The sequence below is a fragment of the Arvicola amphibius genome, chromosome 10, assembly GCF_903992535.2.
Source record: "Arvicola amphibius chromosome 10, mArvAmp1.2, whole genome shotgun sequence".
Taxonomy (NCBI): Eukaryota; Metazoa; Chordata; class Mammalia; order Rodentia; family Cricetidae; genus Arvicola; species Arvicola amphibius.
Window position 1 is genome coordinate 46153842 of NC_052056.1, and position 18540 is coordinate 46172381.

The window sequence follows — 18540 nt, forward strand, 5'->3', positions numbered from 1 at the left end:
AGAGAGAGAGAGAGAGAGAGAGAGAGAGAGAGAGAGAGAGAGAGAGAGAAAGAGAGAGAGAGACATAGAGAGAGAGACACAGAGAGAGACACAGAGAGAGAGACACAGAGAGAGACACAGAGAGAGACAGAGAGAGAGAGAAGGAAGCAGGGGTGGGACAAAGCTCATGGTCGTGAATGAACAAAGAAAGAAAAGTGGAAGAGGAGGGAAAGAACGGGAAGAGGAGGGAAAGAAAGGGAAGAGGAGGGAAAGAAAGGGAAGAGGAGGGAAAGAACGGGAAGAGGAGGGAAAGAACGGGAGCGCCATACTTGAAAATAATGCAGGCTTTGGAGCTTTATTTGCTTTAAGTTAGATTGTTGCAATTTAAAAAGGTTTTTAAGTGCCCACTTAAGGACATTTGAAATCTGCTAGGAATTGCAAGGAACCCACTTTAAACGCATGCCTGTGACATGAGCCCATTGCAGTGCGTCCACTGGACCGGCACTGAGTCAGGAAACCAGGGTACATGAGAAATTGACTGGGAACATCTTCCATCACCCCCCCCCCCTCCAAAAAAAATCTCTTCTCAGCAGGAGGCCTGGCCTCTGCCATGTGTGTCAGGCTTTTGGCACAGGCCTTGTCTTCAACAAAAGCCCGAAAAGCAAATGGGTCACCCCAAAACCCTACCCGCTTGCAGTTTAAAAGGGGAACTCACAAAGTGAAGCCCAACTTGCCTGGTGGAGCAGGTGCTCAGGAAGGCCCATTTTCCAGCGTGGCCCTGGACTCCAGGCCCTAGGGCCTGGGCCCACAGGAAAAATTAAGGCCTCTCGGTGGACCTCCATCTTGTTAGGAAAAACATCCTAAGACGGGCGGCTCCACTGGCACAAAGAAATCCAATTAGGACAGATCAACTAAGTTAAAATGCCCATCGTTTTATTGACTACGGGGCTCTCGGGTGGCTGAGCACATGGCGGGGAGACAGGAAAGCAGGGAGCACATGCAAACCTGGAAACATGAGTTCCTCCTCTGGGAGCCCCCTTAAATACCCTGTGGGAGTGCTATGCTGGGATTTGGAGTCCAGATCAATGCAACTTCCAGGCCAGGGGCCTGGGATAGATACCAGGGGCTGGGGTTATGCTCCCAACTTAACAGTTACTAATCTTTCCCATGTGTCTACTGGCTATTTGACTATGGTTATTTTTGTAAAGTGTTTTCCCAAATAATCTTTCTAGTTTTTTTAAAAATGGTTTTTAATGCAATTGAATAGTTTATTGAGAGTTCTTCATGAATGCATGTTATATTATATCAAACAATTCTTTGGCATCCTATGACTTGTTGCAATGAGTCTGAGTGTCCAACCAGCCCTGGATCCCTGAGATAAATCCCACTTGTCATGGTTTATTACCCTTTTATAAGTTAGTGAATTTGACTGGCTAATAATTTGATGAACTTCTAATCCTTGGCCTTCTAACTGGAATTTACATGCCAAGTTACGATGTCCAGAGCCATGCAGGACTAGGGAACTGAACCCAAAACTTTGTGTCGGCTAAGCAAGCACTCTACCTAAGTCCTCAGCTCTGGAAACTTCATGCACTGAGTGATAGTGCCATTTCCAAATGTGACATAATATATTTAATTTCTAAAGAATATCTTGTTACTTTCCAATTTTTTGTCACTTACTATGCAAGCTCATATATATAGTCTAAGCAGCAGTGGGGAAGGGCTCTCTTTTCCCTGTATCCTTATCTGCATGTCTAATTAAAATTTCAATGTTTTACTTAATTAAAATATTATTACAATATTTCCCACTCCCCCTCCTACCTCTGGCCTGTAATTGTTTTCTAACTGGAGTAATATTTAATCTCAATGTATTTTCAATTTGCATTGCTATGATGGGTAGTCATATTGAACATTTTCATATGTTTTTTGTTCATTTACACTCCTTTTTTTAAGAATTGCCTGCTTGTTTCATTGACTCATTTGTTAATTGGGTCATTCGATTTTTTTGTTACTTTTTTGAATTTTTAAGTGTTCTCTGAGTTAGTCCTCCATTGGATATATAGTTAGCAAAGATGTCTCTTTCAGCCTGTCTTTTCACTCAATTATTTCCTTTGCTGTACAGAAACTTTCTAATTCCTTCAGTTGTCTTATTGCTCTAGCTGGTATTTCAAGTACTATATTGAATAGGTTTGCAGAGTGGGGAACTTGCCTTGTTCCTGATTTTAAGGGAAATACTTTGAGTTTCTATTCATTTAATTTGATATTGGCTACAGGCTTGCTGTAAATTGCTTTTATTATGTTTAGATATGTCCCTTATATTCCTTATTTCTCCAAGACTTTTTAAATGAAGAGGTGTTGGATTTTATCAAAGGCTTTTTCAGCATCTAATGAAATGTAGTTTTTTTTCTCTCAGTTTGTTTATATGGTTGATTTCATTGGCTGATTTTCATAAGTTGAACCATCCATGTAGTTCTGTGCTGAAGTCTATTTGATCATGTTTGATGATCTTGTTTATGTATTCTTGGATTTCATTTGCAATTATTTTACTGAGTATTTTTGCATCTATGTTGATGAGGAAAATTGGTCTGTAATTCTCTTTATTTTTTGAGTCTTTGTGTGGTTTGGGTATCAGGGTGAATGTGGCCTTGTAAAATGAGTTGGATAATGTTCTTTTTGTTTTTATTTTGTAGATAATTCGAGGTGTATTGGTGTTAGCTTTTGTTTAATGTTTGGTAGAATTCTGCTCTAAAACCAGTGCCCACAATCAACAAAAAGTACCCTAGAAAATTACACCCACATTGCCACAATATGGATTATGGATATTTTTCTTCATTTAGAGTATTGGTTACAAGTGTTTCTGGATAATGATCAGGAAGAAAGCTAAACAAAGGAGATTAGATTAGAGTTTTGTTTTAAAAATAAAACAAAAGAGGATAGTGCTGTGGGACAATGGTCTTGTAGACTGTAAATATTTGTCACTTGTATGGTTTAATAAAACGCTGATTGGCCAGTTGCCAGGCAGGAAGTATAGGCGGGGTGACCAGGCAGAAAGTAAAGGTGGGATGATAAGAACAGGAGAATTCTGGGAAGAAGAAAGGTGCAGTAGCTTCTTTTCTAAATTCCTCTGTCTGTGTGTGAATATTTTTACTTTTCTTTAGTAGATTTTTCTAAAGCTCGTATCTTTTCCATAGAAAAGACTTGTATTCTACCAGCCAAATTTTTCTTATTTCTTATTTATTGGTTAAGTCTGTCTAAAGATTTTATCTTAATCAGTAGTATTTCTAAAGCTTATATCTTATTAATAATAGGCTTATATCTTATCAATAAAATTATCTTATTTGTCATAGTCATCAAACTACATTTTTAAAGATAAAATATTAATTACCACGCTGATAGTAATTAAAATCTACAGTAGGTCAATTCCTGCTAAAAAGTGTATCCCTTCATTTAGATTTTACATTTTCATAACATCCATGGTAATATTACACAGGGTCCTCATGCCCTGCATTGTGATAGTCCCCATTTTTAAAGTTGGAAATACTTTTCTTTTTAATATTATTTAAGTATTCTTAAAGGACTTCACAGGTATCTCACCAAATCTGCTGACTTTTCACTTGTGATTGTTGTTGGCCAGCAAACTCAAGTCCCTCCCACAATTCCAAAGAAGGAGTCTCCTTTCCCAGAGTCCTGTCAAATGGCAGCTGACTCTTGTGAGTGCTCATGCAGAGAGACTCAGACAGCAACTGCAGCAAAATCAGCAGGCATGACTTCTTTGTCCCTGTGATCATGCCACACATTGACTCATCAAATGTTGGTTAAATTTCTGCCCTGTGTCTGCACCTTAATCAACTGCTATTTCAGCCAACAATTATTAATCCAGAAATACCGGCCTACTTTGCAGCAGCCATTAAGGTGGTAGTCTGGCAGAAATTCTGTTCCCGTGGGCACTGGCTCTCTCACTGCCACTAAAGGTAGCTTTAACAAAATCTCTACATTCTGTTTATAAATCAGACTCAAGATTCAAAGGCCAGGTTGAAAACCTGATAGCTCAGAGAGTCTGGGTCACAAATGGATAATTTCTCCTTGCTGGTGTTTCCAAAAAGCCCAGTCCTTCTGCTCTTGCAAAACAAACAAACAAAAATAGCTGTGCTCCTCCAAGTACCTCCCTCCTGGATGCTCTCTAAGGCTCTATGATTACTTTTTGTCAACTTGTTGGTAACTCAGTCTCTTGAACTATGGTTAATTTTATTTAATCAATGCAGATGCAAACTTCAGGTTCAAAGGGTGATTAAATATCCCCCAATTCTCCATCTGGAAAAAGGAGTTTAATCAAGTCAGCTCATGTATTATGCCTACTAGGCAAGGGGTTGGAAGACGGCAAGCAGAGCTACTCTACAAACTATTTGACAAAATAAGGTTGCTCATAAAAGGAAAATAATTGATTAACATGTAATAAATCTATTTTTAAAAGATGTTGAGAAAGATGTTGACATATGATGATACAACTTCTAATTAATATTTTATAATCATTTAAATATTTAAAACTCTTATTTAAATATTTTCTAGAGTCAAGATGCTCATGTATAGATTGGAATCAAATGACACAGAGGGGTTCATTACCCATGACAGAAGGTACTACTCTGCTTTATCTTTGGCCAGCACTGAGGGAATGGAGAGTTCACCTTGCTTAGAAGCAGTACCTAATGCTTGGGCTTCTGGAGATACTTAGGAGGAGTGGAAGAATCTGGTGATGTGAGAGTTATGTCAGGAAGGACCTGAACGATGGCCTCTGCACCTTTGCTGTCTAGAGTAAGAAAGGCTATGGGATTAGCACCCTCCCAAGTCTGTGCTAAAGAACCCTTCGTCATCTAGTTAGATGACCTTTATTTGAAGTGACTTGTGAGGACCTGAGGACAAATGACATTGAAATGGTATAGTTGAGATGGTTGATACAATGCTTATCAGAGTCAAGGCTCATTCACAGCGACTTCTGCTCCTGTTAAAGTGGTGACATCACTGACTCTTTTGTCACAGGTGACTATAACAGATAATTTTGTTGAGCAATCACCACTCAGCAAACCTGTATCCATCATAGACTCTAAGTCAGTACACAGGAGGTGGGAGGCTTTATGGTGTAAGATGTGTGTAGTCCACAGACCTTGAATTTTTACCTTAGAAAGTGAATAATGTATTTAATTCTTATAGATTGAACATATAGAAAAAAGAATTGTGAGAAAAATCAAGTATTTCTGGAATACATTCATAAGTCAAGAAAAGATCTACTGTAGCTTCATATACGCTTCTGTGGACAGACTTAACACGAGTTTCCTTTTCTCGTTCTTTTTGTGTGTGTCCAGCTAACACTACACTGTTTGTACAGATGGGTGCAAAGGCTCTGCTGTGCTGCCCTGCTCTTCCAGTGACAGAAGCACTATTCATAACGTGGGTCATAGCCCCCAGAGGCCAGTCTCCCTGCAGAATATCCTACAGAGTAGAAACAAAGGAGACCAATGAAACCAACTGTACAGACAGGAGAATCACCTGGGCCTTCACACCTGAGCAGAGTCCTGAGCGTCAGATCAATGCAGTGGCCCTCGATCATGATGGGCTTTATTCATGTGAAATAGCAACACCTATGGGGAATTTCCAAAGAACACATGACCTCCAAGTGCTAGGTAAGAGACATGGTCACATATCATGCTATTTCAGGTCACCAGATTGTAGACAGAAACAGACGCCTTTGTAATTTGTGACAAGACTGAATCATTTTTTCCTTCAATCTCCACAGTGCCTCCAGCAGTAACCCTGCTTCCGGGGGAAAACAGAACAGCAGTTTGTGAGGCAATTGCAGGCAAGCCGACTGCACAGATCTTTTGGACTCCAGATGGGGATCATGTCACTAAGAAGGAATCACACAGCAATGGCACCATGACTGTCAGGAGCACATACCACTGGGAGCAGAACAATGTGGCTGCTGTGTTCTGCATTGTCTCCCATCCGACTGTCAACCGGACTCTGTTCATAGGACTCAATCAAGGTAAGTGTTCCCTCTTTTAAAGAATAAATAATTTGATATTTAACTTGCTCTTTCACGAAAGAGAAGTGTTCTAATTTCATTCTGTTTGTGACAAATACTGTTGCCAAAACTACCTAGGGGAGGAGAGAGGAAAGTCAAGACAACTTAAGCAGGAACCATGGAGCTGCTTATCAGCTCATTGGACCTGTGTTACTATCTCACCTGCCCAGGGAGTGGGGCCACCATAGTGTCCTGGCTTCTTGGGCAGAACTAGGCAGTGTCAAGTAGACAGTTAATACTAACTAGGACATCAGATCTACTTCAGACACCAGTAACAAGTTTTCAGTTATCTATCACCTGCAGTTCGTATCAACTAACTAGCTATAAATTCAGGATGTTTTCATAAACTGTGTATCAGGGTCAGTGATTTGGTAGAATGGTTCACAGAACTGAGGATGCATTTTGCTTCATCTACCTCCCCCATCTTTCTTTCCCTCTGACTGTCTGTCCCCCAACTCTGCTTTTCTACCTGTTTCTTGGTCTTTCCACACTCTCTCTGCCTCTATCTTCTGATGCTACTGTCCATATGGTCAGTCCCTCCTCTCTTTCCTTCCGTCCTTCCTTCCTTCCTTCCTTCCTTCCTTCCTTCCTTCCTTCCTTCCTTCCTTCCTTCCTTCCTTCTATCCTTCCTTTTATGCTCCTTTTCCCTTAACAAAAATCCTTTCACATGAGCTCTGTGGCATGGTGTCTTTCTTGTGCCATGCACTGAAAAATGAGGAATTAGGGACAGTTCACGGTTTCTTGAGAGTCAGCTAGCTTTAAGGCTGTTGCTCTTCAAAGACCCCAACTCAGGACATTAATGGGCAACATAAATTGAAGCCTGTGTGTTATAAAAACAAGGATCAAAAGTTGGTGGGGTAACAAAGCTGGGCATGGATCTGGTAGGAGTTAGGAGGAAGAGTTGTGGGTGAATATGATCAAAGTACATTGTATGAAATTCTCAAGACTTTTTATTACATGGCTCTTTGGCTTGGAGAGGGAGGGAGTGGGGGTATGGGTGGAAGGGAGGGGAGGGAAGGGGGAGGAGGAGGGGAAGAGATGGAAATTTTTAATAAAAAAATGAGAAAAAAATTAAATAAATAAATAAATAAAATATTCAATTGAAAAAACATACTTTAATGGTCTGTGTAATGATCTGTTCTATCTCTTTAAGATACAAGCCACACCCACTCCCTCCCTTGCCCAATGAGGCAGGCAGATCTTTCTTCCTGCTTGCAGCCTGAGTCTCTTCCTTTTCCATCTCCCTCTCAAAGAGGCAGCTTCTGCCTCTCCCCACTTCTCCCCTTACCCCTAAAAAAAAAAGAATAATGCCTTTCAAAGGTCTAAAATTTGCACGGGATGCCCTTAAGACAGAGGGTTCAGAAGATCTAAGATTGATTTGACCCAAAACTGTCTTCCTGAACTAGTTTTCATAGTCACCAACGTGCTGTGCAAGGTGCCCCAAAAGGGAAGCAGTTTGCGGTGCCAACTATCTATGAAGTTTATAAACCACAGCAATGACCAGCAAGGCTGGTCCCTATGGTTCAATAGTGGTAACCACATCTTGGCAACAACAAAAGCTGTCCAATTTTATTCAAGGTCCATTCAATAGGAGGAAGATCATGCTTGGTACTGGAAACCTAGCCAGCTACTCAAGGTTAGTGAGGTCATTGATCTTAGAGACAAATGCACTACATCCCTAAGTTGAACCAGAGTAATGCTTATCTGAATTAAAAATACCCTTATGCCTACCAATAAGTGTGGCTCTTAACCCTTACCAAAGAAGCTTTTCTTTGTAATAGACAAAAACCATTACAGAATGTCACAAATGGTCAAAATGCAGAGAACAGTGATCATAGAATGTCCAGTTCCCAAGGATACATATACAACATAATTACTGTAGTGATAAGCAGTGGGCCGTGTTCCTACTGCCCCGCTCCCCGCCTGGCTAGCTTATGCCCCGAAATAACAACACACAAACTGTATTCATTTAAACACTGCCTGGCCCATTAGTTTCAGCCTCTTATTATCTAATTCTCACATCTTGCTTTAACCCATTTCTAATAATCTGTGTAGCACCACAAGTGGTGTCTTACTGGGAAAGATTCAGCATGTCTGACCTGGCGGCTGTCTCCATCGCATCTCTCTCAGAGGAGAGGCATGGCATCTGACTGAGCCATCTGCCTCACTTCCTTCTTCCTGTTCTGTCTACTCCACCCACCTAAATCCTGCCGTATCAAAAAGCCAAGGCAGTTTCTTTATTAACCAATGAGAGTCCTCCATCAAATTACTATGCCAATATTCAGTGAATAGTATAGAAGATGTGGAAAAACACTAAAAGAGCCATAGGACCAGGAAATTTACTATAAGTTTCTGTCTCCACAACTTCCTGAATATAACACCAGTAGCACAGACACTAAGGTCAACAGTTAATAAATGGGACCTCCTGAAATTGAAAAGTTTCTGTAAGCCAAATGATACTGTAAATAAGACAAAACAGCGGCCTACAGAATGAGAAAAAAAATTTTCACCAACCCCACATCTGACACAGACCTGATCTCCAAATAAATAAAGAACTCAAGAAACTAGACATCAACAAACCAAATAATTCATTTTTAAAAATGGGGTAAAGACCAAAACTGAAAATTCCCAACAAAAGAATCTCAAATGACTGAGAAACATCTAAGGACATGAATAATAAATATCCTTAGTCATAGAGAAGTGCAAATCAAACTGACTCTGAAATTCTATCTTACACCTGTCAGAATGGCTAAGATCAAAAACAGAAATGATTGCTTATGCTGGAGAGAATGTGGAGTAAAGGGGTACATAATCATTGCTGGCAGGAGTGCAAACTTATACAGCCACTTTGGGAATCAATTTGGCAGTGTATCAGAACACTGGGAATTAATCTATCTCAACATCCAGCTGTATCACTCCTGGGCATATACTTAAAGGATGCTCAATCATGCCACAATGACAGATGTTCAACTATTTTTGTAGCAGCTTTATTTGTAATAGCCAGAATCTGGAAACAACCTAGATGCCCCTCAACCAACTAATGGATAAAGAAAATGTGGTGCATTTGTACAATGAAGTATTACTCTTCTGTTAAAAACAATGAGGAACAGGAATTTTGAAGGCAAATGAATGGAACTAGAAAAACATGATCCTGAGAGAGGTAATACACACCTAGAAAAACAAACATGGTATGGATCCACTCATAAGTGGATATGATATTAACTGTAAAATAAAGGATAACCATGCTACAATCCACAGACCCAGAGAGGCTAGGTAACAAGGAGGACCCAAGGTGAGACACATGGATGTCCCTGGGAAATAGAAGATATATCTTGGGTGGACTGGGGGTGGGTGGGCATGGGCTCTTGAGGAATTGGCTTGGAAAGTGGGTAAAGTTTGAGAGTACTGAAAGAGAATACTGGAAAGGGTGGCTTTTGGGTATCAGGCAGAAACCTGATGCAAGGGTAACTCTCACGAATCTACAGGGATGATCCCAGCTAAGACTCCTAGCAATAGTGGATACATAGCCTGAACTGGTCATATCCTATGATCAGGTTGGTGACTACCCCAATTGTTATCAGAGAGCATTCATCCAGTAACTGATGAAAACAGATATAGAGATCGATAGTCAAACATTAGGCTGGGCACCAGGAATTCTTTTTTTAAAAAATTTATTTATTTACCAGGAATTCTTTTGCAGAAAGGAGGAAGGATTGCAGGAGTCAGAAAGTTCAAGGACATAAAAAAAACCCACAGACACATGTAACCTAGCTTATAGAAACTCACAGAAGTGAGTTGGGCGATAGCTCAGCCCGTTAAGCGTGCGGCGCTGGAGTGAGTGTGGTCCCGAGTTCAAACCCCGGGTCTGTGTGGTTCTGTTTCTGGGGCTGGAGAAATGGCTCAGAGGTTAAGAGCATTGCCTGTTCTTCCAAAGGTCCTGAGTTCAATTCCCAGCAACCACATGGTGGTTTACAACCATCTGTAAAGGGGTCTGGTGCCCTCTTCTGGCCTGCAGGCTTACACACAGAATATTGTATGCATAATAAATAAATAAATATTAAAAAAAAAAGAAACTCACAGAGTCTGAACCAACAACCAGGAAGACTGCATGGGACTGATTTAATATTTGACAGTTGTGTAGCTTGGTCTATTTGCTCAGCTCTGAACACTGGGAGCATGACTGTCCCTAACACTTTGTCAGGCTCAGAGGAATCTATTCCTCTCACTGGTTTGTTTTGTGCAGCCTAAATACAAGGAGGGGATCTTAGTGTTATGGTAACTTGGTATGTGATGCTTTGATGATACCCAGAGGAAGCCTGCCTCTTTCTGAACAGGAACAGAGGATGAATGGATTCAGGGGAGGTAGAGAGAAGCTGGGGAGTAGGGAATGGAAAGAAAGGAGGGAAAGGTAACAGTGATGGGTATGTAAAATGAATGAATGAATGAATGAATGAATAGATAAAAACTTTTTTTTTTTTTTTTTGGTTTTTCGAGACAGGGTTTCTCTGTAGCTTTGGAGCCTGTCCTGGAACTAGCTCTTGTAGACCAGGCTGGCCTCGAACTCACAGAGATCCGCCTGCCTCTGCCTCCCGAGTGCTGGGATTAAAGGCGTGCGCCACCGCCGCCCGGCAGATAAAAACATTTTAAAAGAAGTTTGTGTCTCCTGGAAATGACAGGAAAGCTTTACCCAGTAAACCATTAATAGGTATACAAGCATGGTAGGGGTAAAATCTCATGGGTCCTCACCCCTTGCGGTAGTTTGAATGTAATTGGATCCCATAATCTCACAGAGAACAGCACTATAAGGAGGTGTGGCTATGCTGGAGTGAGTATGGCCTTATTGGAGGAAGTGTATCACTGTGGGGGTGGACTTTGAGGTTTCCTATGCTCAGGAACCATCTACTGAGGCAGCTGGCTTACTGTTGCCTTCAAGGTACAGAACTCTCAGCCCCAGCACCATGTCTGCCTGCATGCTGCCATGCTCCCTGTCATGACAAAAATGGACCAAACCTCTGAAACCATAAATAAGCCACTCCAATTAAATGCTGTCTTTATAAGAGTTGCTGTGCTCAGTTTGTCTCTTCATAGCAGTGAAGACCCTAACTAAGACACCCCTAGACTAAGAATTATGGATAACTAGGGGTTACTGAGAAAGGAAGTATGCTTCTCCAGAGATGGCCCCCTAATTGGTTATCCAATATCAAGTGTCTAGTTCTGAAATCGTACACATTCTAGCAACACTAAATAAACAAAGCAGATTGCATTTGCATATTATATAAAAATAGGCAACTAAATCAATTCATAAAGAAGAGGCTAGGAATTTAAGAGGAAGCATTGAAAGATTCAAAGAAGGAGTAGGAATGGATAGAAAAAATGCAATCATATTTTTATAAAAATGAATTTAAGTTTGCATGAAACCTTCTTCCTTATATAACTGGGAAGTATTAACAATACTTAGTGTGCATCTATTCACTGTAAAATATTTGTGAGTGCCTATTAAGCACAAAAGGTAGACTAGGTTACTAAATTAGATCATGAAATAATGATATCTGAATATCATTTAATTTGAATTATAATTGATAAGGTTTTCTGGTTTGGGTATTCCCTAAAACATTAGGAGTACTGGAAGTGATTTTCCAGCTGTTTGTCTTAATTCCTTGAATTAATTAGAACCATTATTGAACTGACTTTTCATTTACCCTTGCCTGTACTTACAGGTGTCACCATCATGCTGCATTCCCTGCTGATCATTCTCTATGTGAAACTTTCCTTTCTGGGGATTATTCTGCTTATTGTAGGATCTGCTTTCTTCCAGAAGAGAGATTATTTCAGGTAGGAATAAAAACTGAAATGATAAGACTCCTTGGATGAAAACATTGTCAAAAGTTTGAGCTCACAGTAGACTGGGAAAGTATGTTATATGGCCCCATCATAGTTGTTCCTTCAGCTCTTCTACAGCACAGGCTTTCTTTAAATAAAGGAGCACAGGCTTAGGTACCCACAGTGCTGGCAAAGTTCTGCCTTGTTGAAGTTCTGAGAAGGGACTCAGCCTGGCTTTCTCTTTCAGGAGCCATTGGTAGAAATGAAGTTGCTGGAACTTTATGAATTTATTTACAAGTTTCTTGACTTCTGTGGGTTTCTGTCATTCCTGCTTAATTGTATTTTATAATATTTGTTTTTGTTTATTTCTAGAAAATGAAAATCTAGATTTCTGAAGCCCATTAGAAATCTATACAGTACAAGAAAACAGCCATTTGCCATCACCTTTCTCACTGACATCCAGCTTACCTGCTCCTGATGTCTTCATTGTTCTTAGAAGTCGTATGACAGCCTTCAGTCATGCAGTATGAATCTACAGATAAAAGCTTGGGTCTTACTGCCATACATGTATGAATGGCTATCTACTATCTCCATTCCCCACTTCTCAAATCAAAGAAGAAGGCTTAGCAAATGGTGAGCAACCATGCTGGATAGATTTCTGTCACTCACATCCTCCAGGTTAGCTTCTATCAACTTCCTGTTCCTAGCACATTTTATGTGATCATAAATGTTACACTGTCAGATATCATGACAAGCAAAATCTTCATGTTAGCCTCTAGCTAGATTTTTTTCCTTGCTTGCTGCCAAGTAGCTGGACAGTTGTCTTTTTTTAAAATTAATCATTGAATACATAGCTAGGAACCATTTTTTTATAAGTATCTCTGTAGTTTAGTAGATGTTAAAAGTTGAGTCCAGAGAAAGCACTGCCAGTGTCATGAAAATAACACTGGAAATCCCCTTACTGTTTAGAATCTCAGGGTCTCAATCCCCTTTGCTGTCTCCAATGTGATTACAGGGTTTGGGGTTGCCAGTGAAGGTAAGGGTAACATACTGTTGAACCATAACAAATGTAAACCAAGACCTTATTTTTATATAAAACAGATAGTAGTCCTATAATAAATTTTTTTTTTCAGTTAAAAGAATTATTTCTTAGGTAAAGTGGCAAGTGATTTGTGCAATTACTTTTTATTAAAAGTCTGGGTAAAAAATGAATGCCTGATACTAGAGGATACCTGGATGTCAGCCTCAGGTGCTTCTTTAAAAGTTCAAGTCCTGTCCATTTCACACTCTAGTGTAGTTGATCATGCCAGGGCAGAGAACAATGGGGTGCTGCTCTAAGCTACTGTTTTATTCTACAATTCTTTTCTCAGAGTTGTTTATATTCAGTTTTGACTAGGGAGAGGAGAGAATTGTATTTGGGATAATTTAGGAGTCTGTCCAGGAGTATTAAACCCACCTGTTCAGTCCTATGAACGCACTAACTTGTAGGAAGCCTTGACAATGCAGGCTAGTTTATTTGAAAAAGAAGTTTATGGATTGGTGCACACTTAGAAAATCTCTTCACATAATAAATAGCAAGAATTTTTATTGACTTGTGGAATATTTGCTCAGTTGTGTTGAATTTGTTTCTGCTCCAGAACATTTGTTTAATGATACGAAGATGTGTTGCATTTTTTTTTTACATTAGGCTAATTCTGTGATTAATTAATTCATTTGGTTAAATCTGTGTTTCCTGCATGAATAACAAGATTGGTCTACTAAAGAGCTGAACAGCCAACTGCTGGATAGAGAAAAATAGGTGGGACTGGCAAGCAGATTGAATAAATAGGAGGAGAAATCCAGGAAGTCGCATCAAAGAAGTGAGAAAATAAGGGAGGAGGACATGAGGGGCCAGCCACACAGCTACACAGCAGGGATGAAATAAGAAGTAAAGAAAGGTGTCTAGAAAGGTAAACGCCCAGAGGCAAAAGGTAGACAGGATTATTTAAGTTAAGAGAAGTGGTGAAGAAACAAGCCAAGCTATGCCCGGGAATTTATAAGTAATAAGACTCCATGTGATTTATTGGGAGCTGGTTGGTGAGCCCCAAAAGTACAAAGAGCAAAAACATAAAAGTAAAAACTACTAACAATAAGGAACAGAGCTCATATCAAAATTAATGCCTAGTTTAATAGTAGGAAATCAGTATGTGTCAAGCAGTAAATAAGTTCATAATTGTCACTTAAATACATCTAAGGAATGAGCTCTTTTTATCTCCTTTTTCATCACAACATCTTCATGTTTAAATAAGGACATAAAAAGTTAAGAGATCTAGTACTGTAATTCTGTAAGAGAACTAGGAAACACAGGTGCAGAGATTACAAGTAGCTTGGTTTGTTTTCTCTCTTCCCTGTTCTACTTGTGGAAGACACTTCTCTTCATAACTGAATCTTCACCCCACCTCTCTTGTCTTGTTTCTAGTAGATCTCAAAGTTCTTTCCACAAAGAGTTTATGGACAGTTTTCATTCACTCCAAATAATTTTCTCTGACCAATAAAAAGACACACGAATGGCAGTTTGTCAGTTTTGAGTTTGGGTCTCAAAAGTTCCTGAGTGTTTCTACTTTTCATTCTGTGGGAATATGGATGACCTACCTGCTGGAGGATGAGAAGAGAACACAGCTGGTCCATGTCAGTCCAGTCTTTCCTCTCTCTGTTGAGTCAGCTCAAGGATCCAGGAGTGAGCTTTCCCTCAGACCCTTGAGCAAACTCATTCAAAATCATCAGACATGATGATTCCTGCTAACCCTGACAAATGAACAGTCATTGCCATAGAGTTCCTGTGATGGCTTATCAGGTAGCTCATTTGTGGCACAAAGTAATTCACAAATTGCTCAATAACATCACTCCAATTATGTAAGGACAGACACAGCTAGTAGCCTCTTTCAGTTTCCCTTGCATCTGATCCTAACCAGGAGTTTGGGAACTAATAAGTGTGACATTTTCAGAACAGCCCTTTAGTGAAAGCAAAGGGTTTTCTTTTGCTTTCTAGTGTTGTCTGTGAAACTGCAGCACTCATGTGATGCCTCCAGGTCCCAGAGTTACTTGATAAATGGATTATGTTGAGGATGTAAGCTACTAATTGAAGAAAAAAATAACAGGAAACTGGAAGGACTTGGGCCTGATGACCATAGATTTGCCCCACCAGTCCTACAACTATCTTAGTGTAAGAGAGAAAAACCATGTTTTTCACAGTACTGCGATTTGATTTTTTACTTTGCAAATAGCTGGGATTAATTCTAATTGAAATAGTAGTTACATTGTCAGTTTGGAAGTTTATTATCATTAAAATTGGTTATGTTCTACTCATGTGCATATTCTGGATTATTTTTGTTCTTCTCTTAAATGTAATTCTCTTAATGTTTCTATTGCTATGAAGAGATACCATGACAAATCTTATAAAGTGTAACATCTAGTTGGGGTGGTTTGCTTACAGTTTCAGAGTTTCAGTTCATTTTCATCATTGTGGGCATGGTGGCATGCAGGTAGATGTGGTGCTGGAGCAGTAGCTGAGAGTCCTACATCTTGTAGACAACAGGAAGTCGACTGACACTGAACAAAGCCGAGTAAAAGGGACCTCAAAGCCTGCCCCACAGTCACACACTTCCTCCAACAAGGCCATACCTACTTCAACAATGCTATACCTCTTAATACTGCCAGTCTCTTTGGAATTCTGGTGGGCAATTTCATTCAAATTCCACTCCCTGGCCCCCATAACAATACCATAGTGCAAAATTCATTAGTCCAAATTTAAAAGACCCCATGGTTTTTGAAAAAAGTACACAGTCTCAACGAAGTTTGAAGTCCAATGTTCAAAGCACTTTTTGAGGTTCATGTAATCGAAGGGAGCATAACAAGGAAATACTGTACCAGAGCAAAATGGAAATCAGCAAGGCAGCTCCAAACTCTGCATCTCCATGTCTGATATCAAAACATTCTTCAGATCTCCAACTCGGTTCAGCTTTGTTGACAGCCACACACTTCTTTCTCTGGGGCTGGTTCCACTCCCTTTTTGCAGCTCTCCTTGACAGGTCTCCCATGACTCTGGTATCTTTGACATCTTGACAAGGCAATCTAGGCTACAACCTCACAGTTTCACACAATGGCCTCTCTACTAGCCCACCACTCAGTTACACTCCTGACACATTCCAGGGCTCATTGGCTTTTTTTAGTCCTTCCAGTGCTAGGATTAAAGTTGTATCCCACCACACCCAACTGTAAGCTTTTCTTTAGTTCCCTTTCACAAGTTGAAAGCTTAGGTGGGTGGATGTTGTCCCCAAATCACCACACCCTTTATTCCATTTCTTAATCTGTTTATGTCTTTGAATGCAGAATTTAGCTCCCTCTGTTAGGAATTTTTTTCTATGTTAAGATTTTTTCCTAAAGCGAGCTCTCTGCCAACACAAATATCCCAATAAAGCCAAATCATAGCAAGCCAAATTAAAGGAGATTCAAGTGTAATAGGATTCCTGTGCTCTCAGGTGGCCCCAAGGGAAACTGGGAAGCCACAAACGTGATCACTTGAGGAAAGAGAAAATACTATGAGGGGATTTTCTGGGGGAGCAGTTTAAATAGACTGGGGGAGTAGTCAAGATTTTGTTGGGCTACCTTGACCCTCCTCAGGGGAGGGGTCAAGTTTTTGGCGGGCCACCTTGACACTTCTCTGGGAAGGAGCCAAGGCTTGGTGGGCTGCCTTGACACTCCTCCAGGAAGGGGTCAAGGTTTGGTGGGCACAGGGGTGGGGCTTCCAAAGATGGAGGCCCAAGACCGGGACTTACATTCTAGACTGCTTGTATAAGGGGTGACAGGAAGCTGAGATGATATCTTGACTATCATTTAGGCTCTCTTTGGAAAATGGGCTTTGACTCAATTCTGGCTACTTCCTGTGGCCATGAGCCAACGTGGGGAAGGGGAGAGCTGGGTATTGTTGGGTCCATGCTCAGCAAGAGTTGTAGCTGGAAAGGCATCCTGTGCACTGTCATCCTGGAGACACCAGACAACTGTTCCTTGGGGGAGGTGAGAAGGCAGGTGTTGTGTGAAGTCCTGTCCATTGAAGTTTGAGAAACCTAGAAGTTAGCTACAGATATCTTGACACAGTAAATGTGCTGGGCAAGCAGGTATCACTGAGAAAGAATAAGAGAAAAATTGTCTTGCAAGAATGTAGGGCAGTGGAAAGTTTTAAGTGGGGAGGAATGGGTCCCGTCTACCCCCATAACTGAAAACGGTGAGGAGAAAATAAGGCCCGAGTAAAATGTTAGAACAGAAAAGGTAGCTCCCCTGTCCAAAAGAAAAGTAATGGACTTACCTGCTACCTGAAGCTTTACCTTAGGCTCGCATAGGGTTACGGGATATACCAAGTCTGGACAGCATCAATCCTCTGCAAGGATAAGAAGTTTGAAGGCTGGCACAGTATCACTTATCAATGTTGGTGAAGCTGGACCTTCATGAGGTAGCATAGAAGACAAGCCCGCATGGGGACATTGTGATTTCCAGTGTCCAGGTTGCTGGCAGATAGGTCATAGCCTCATAGGAGGCATAGTGCAATATCATGCCACATGGCCATTTAGGCCACACTTGCAATAGTCTGCCTGTGAGGTTGACTTAGGCTGGGCTCCATCAGGGTAGAGCCTTGTGATTGGCTTCCCTTGTCCCCCTTCCTTTGGCCTTAGGGCAGCTGCTAAGGTCTGAGCTGGCAGATTAACTGCCTTGTCTGTCCGGAAGACTCACCGTTTCTTCTTGGGCATTAAAAATTTTAAAGGCCATTTTCATTAATTCCCATATAGGAGTTTGGGGACCCTCCTCAGCCTTTTTTTTTTAAAAAAAACATTTTTCTAATGCCTGGTGCTGACTGAGAAATAAAATGGGTAGCCATGACCATGGCTCCTGCTGGGGAGGCTGGATCTAGACTGCCATACTGGACAATGATCTCTTGTAACCGATTTTTAAAAATGGCTGGATTTTTAAAGTTAACTACTTTTTTTCTGAGACCATTTCCATACCCTGAAGGAGGCAATGAAACATAATGTCTCTCCTCTGTAATGGAACTCTTTACTATATGCAGAAGAATTAGTAGAAAAGGAACCTAGCCACTTTTCTGAGTGAGATTTGGAAGAGAAAAGGGAATATGAACTTTCATAATGCTATTGAATCCCACAACTTCCCAGAGAGGGCAAAGAAGGGTGGAGCTGTGATGGGATCTGGTATGGAAGGAGACTGGGGAGGATTGGAAGGGGCTAGCCCAGTGCACAAAAGGTTTCCAAGGGTGGGAAGATGAAGTATCAGCAGGAGGGGGGAGGAAGGTGGGTAAGGTGGAAGTTGGCCTTAAACTTCTGGATTGGCAAGGGAGGGGGTAGAGAGGGATGGAAAGAAATGTAGAGAATGTTGTTCCACAGGATGGGGTTGGGTAGTGTGGGTTTAAGGGAGTGGGGGAGGGCCAATGCCTCTGGCTGCATGGTCCATCTGGAATTGTGGAGGTTCCATTTCCAGATGACTGGGAATTTGGAGGCATCACAGCCATAGAAACCAAGACTGGTGCTGCAAGACACTGGCTACTGAGGGAATGATGAGAGCACAGAACCCAAAAATCATAGACATATGTAAGCTCTGCCCATTTGTCCCTATGGCAATAA

General features: G+C 40.9%; 1 protein-coding gene across 1 annotated transcript; it reads left to right on the forward strand.

Moving 5' to 3' along the window:
• The first annotated feature begins 4761 nt into the window (after window positions 1-4761).
• Window positions 4762-11891, forward strand: LOC119824242 (cell surface glycoprotein CD200 receptor 2-like). Its single transcript, XM_042055814.1, has 5 exons — window positions 4762-4788; window positions 4945-5113; window positions 5337-5654; window positions 5768-6016; window positions 11773-11891. The coding sequence occupies exons 1-5, from the start codon at window positions 4762-4764 to the stop codon at window positions 11889-11891; spliced, it is 882 nt and encodes a 293-aa protein (XP_041911748.1).
• The last annotated feature ends 6649 nt before the right edge of the window (window positions 11892-18540 follow it).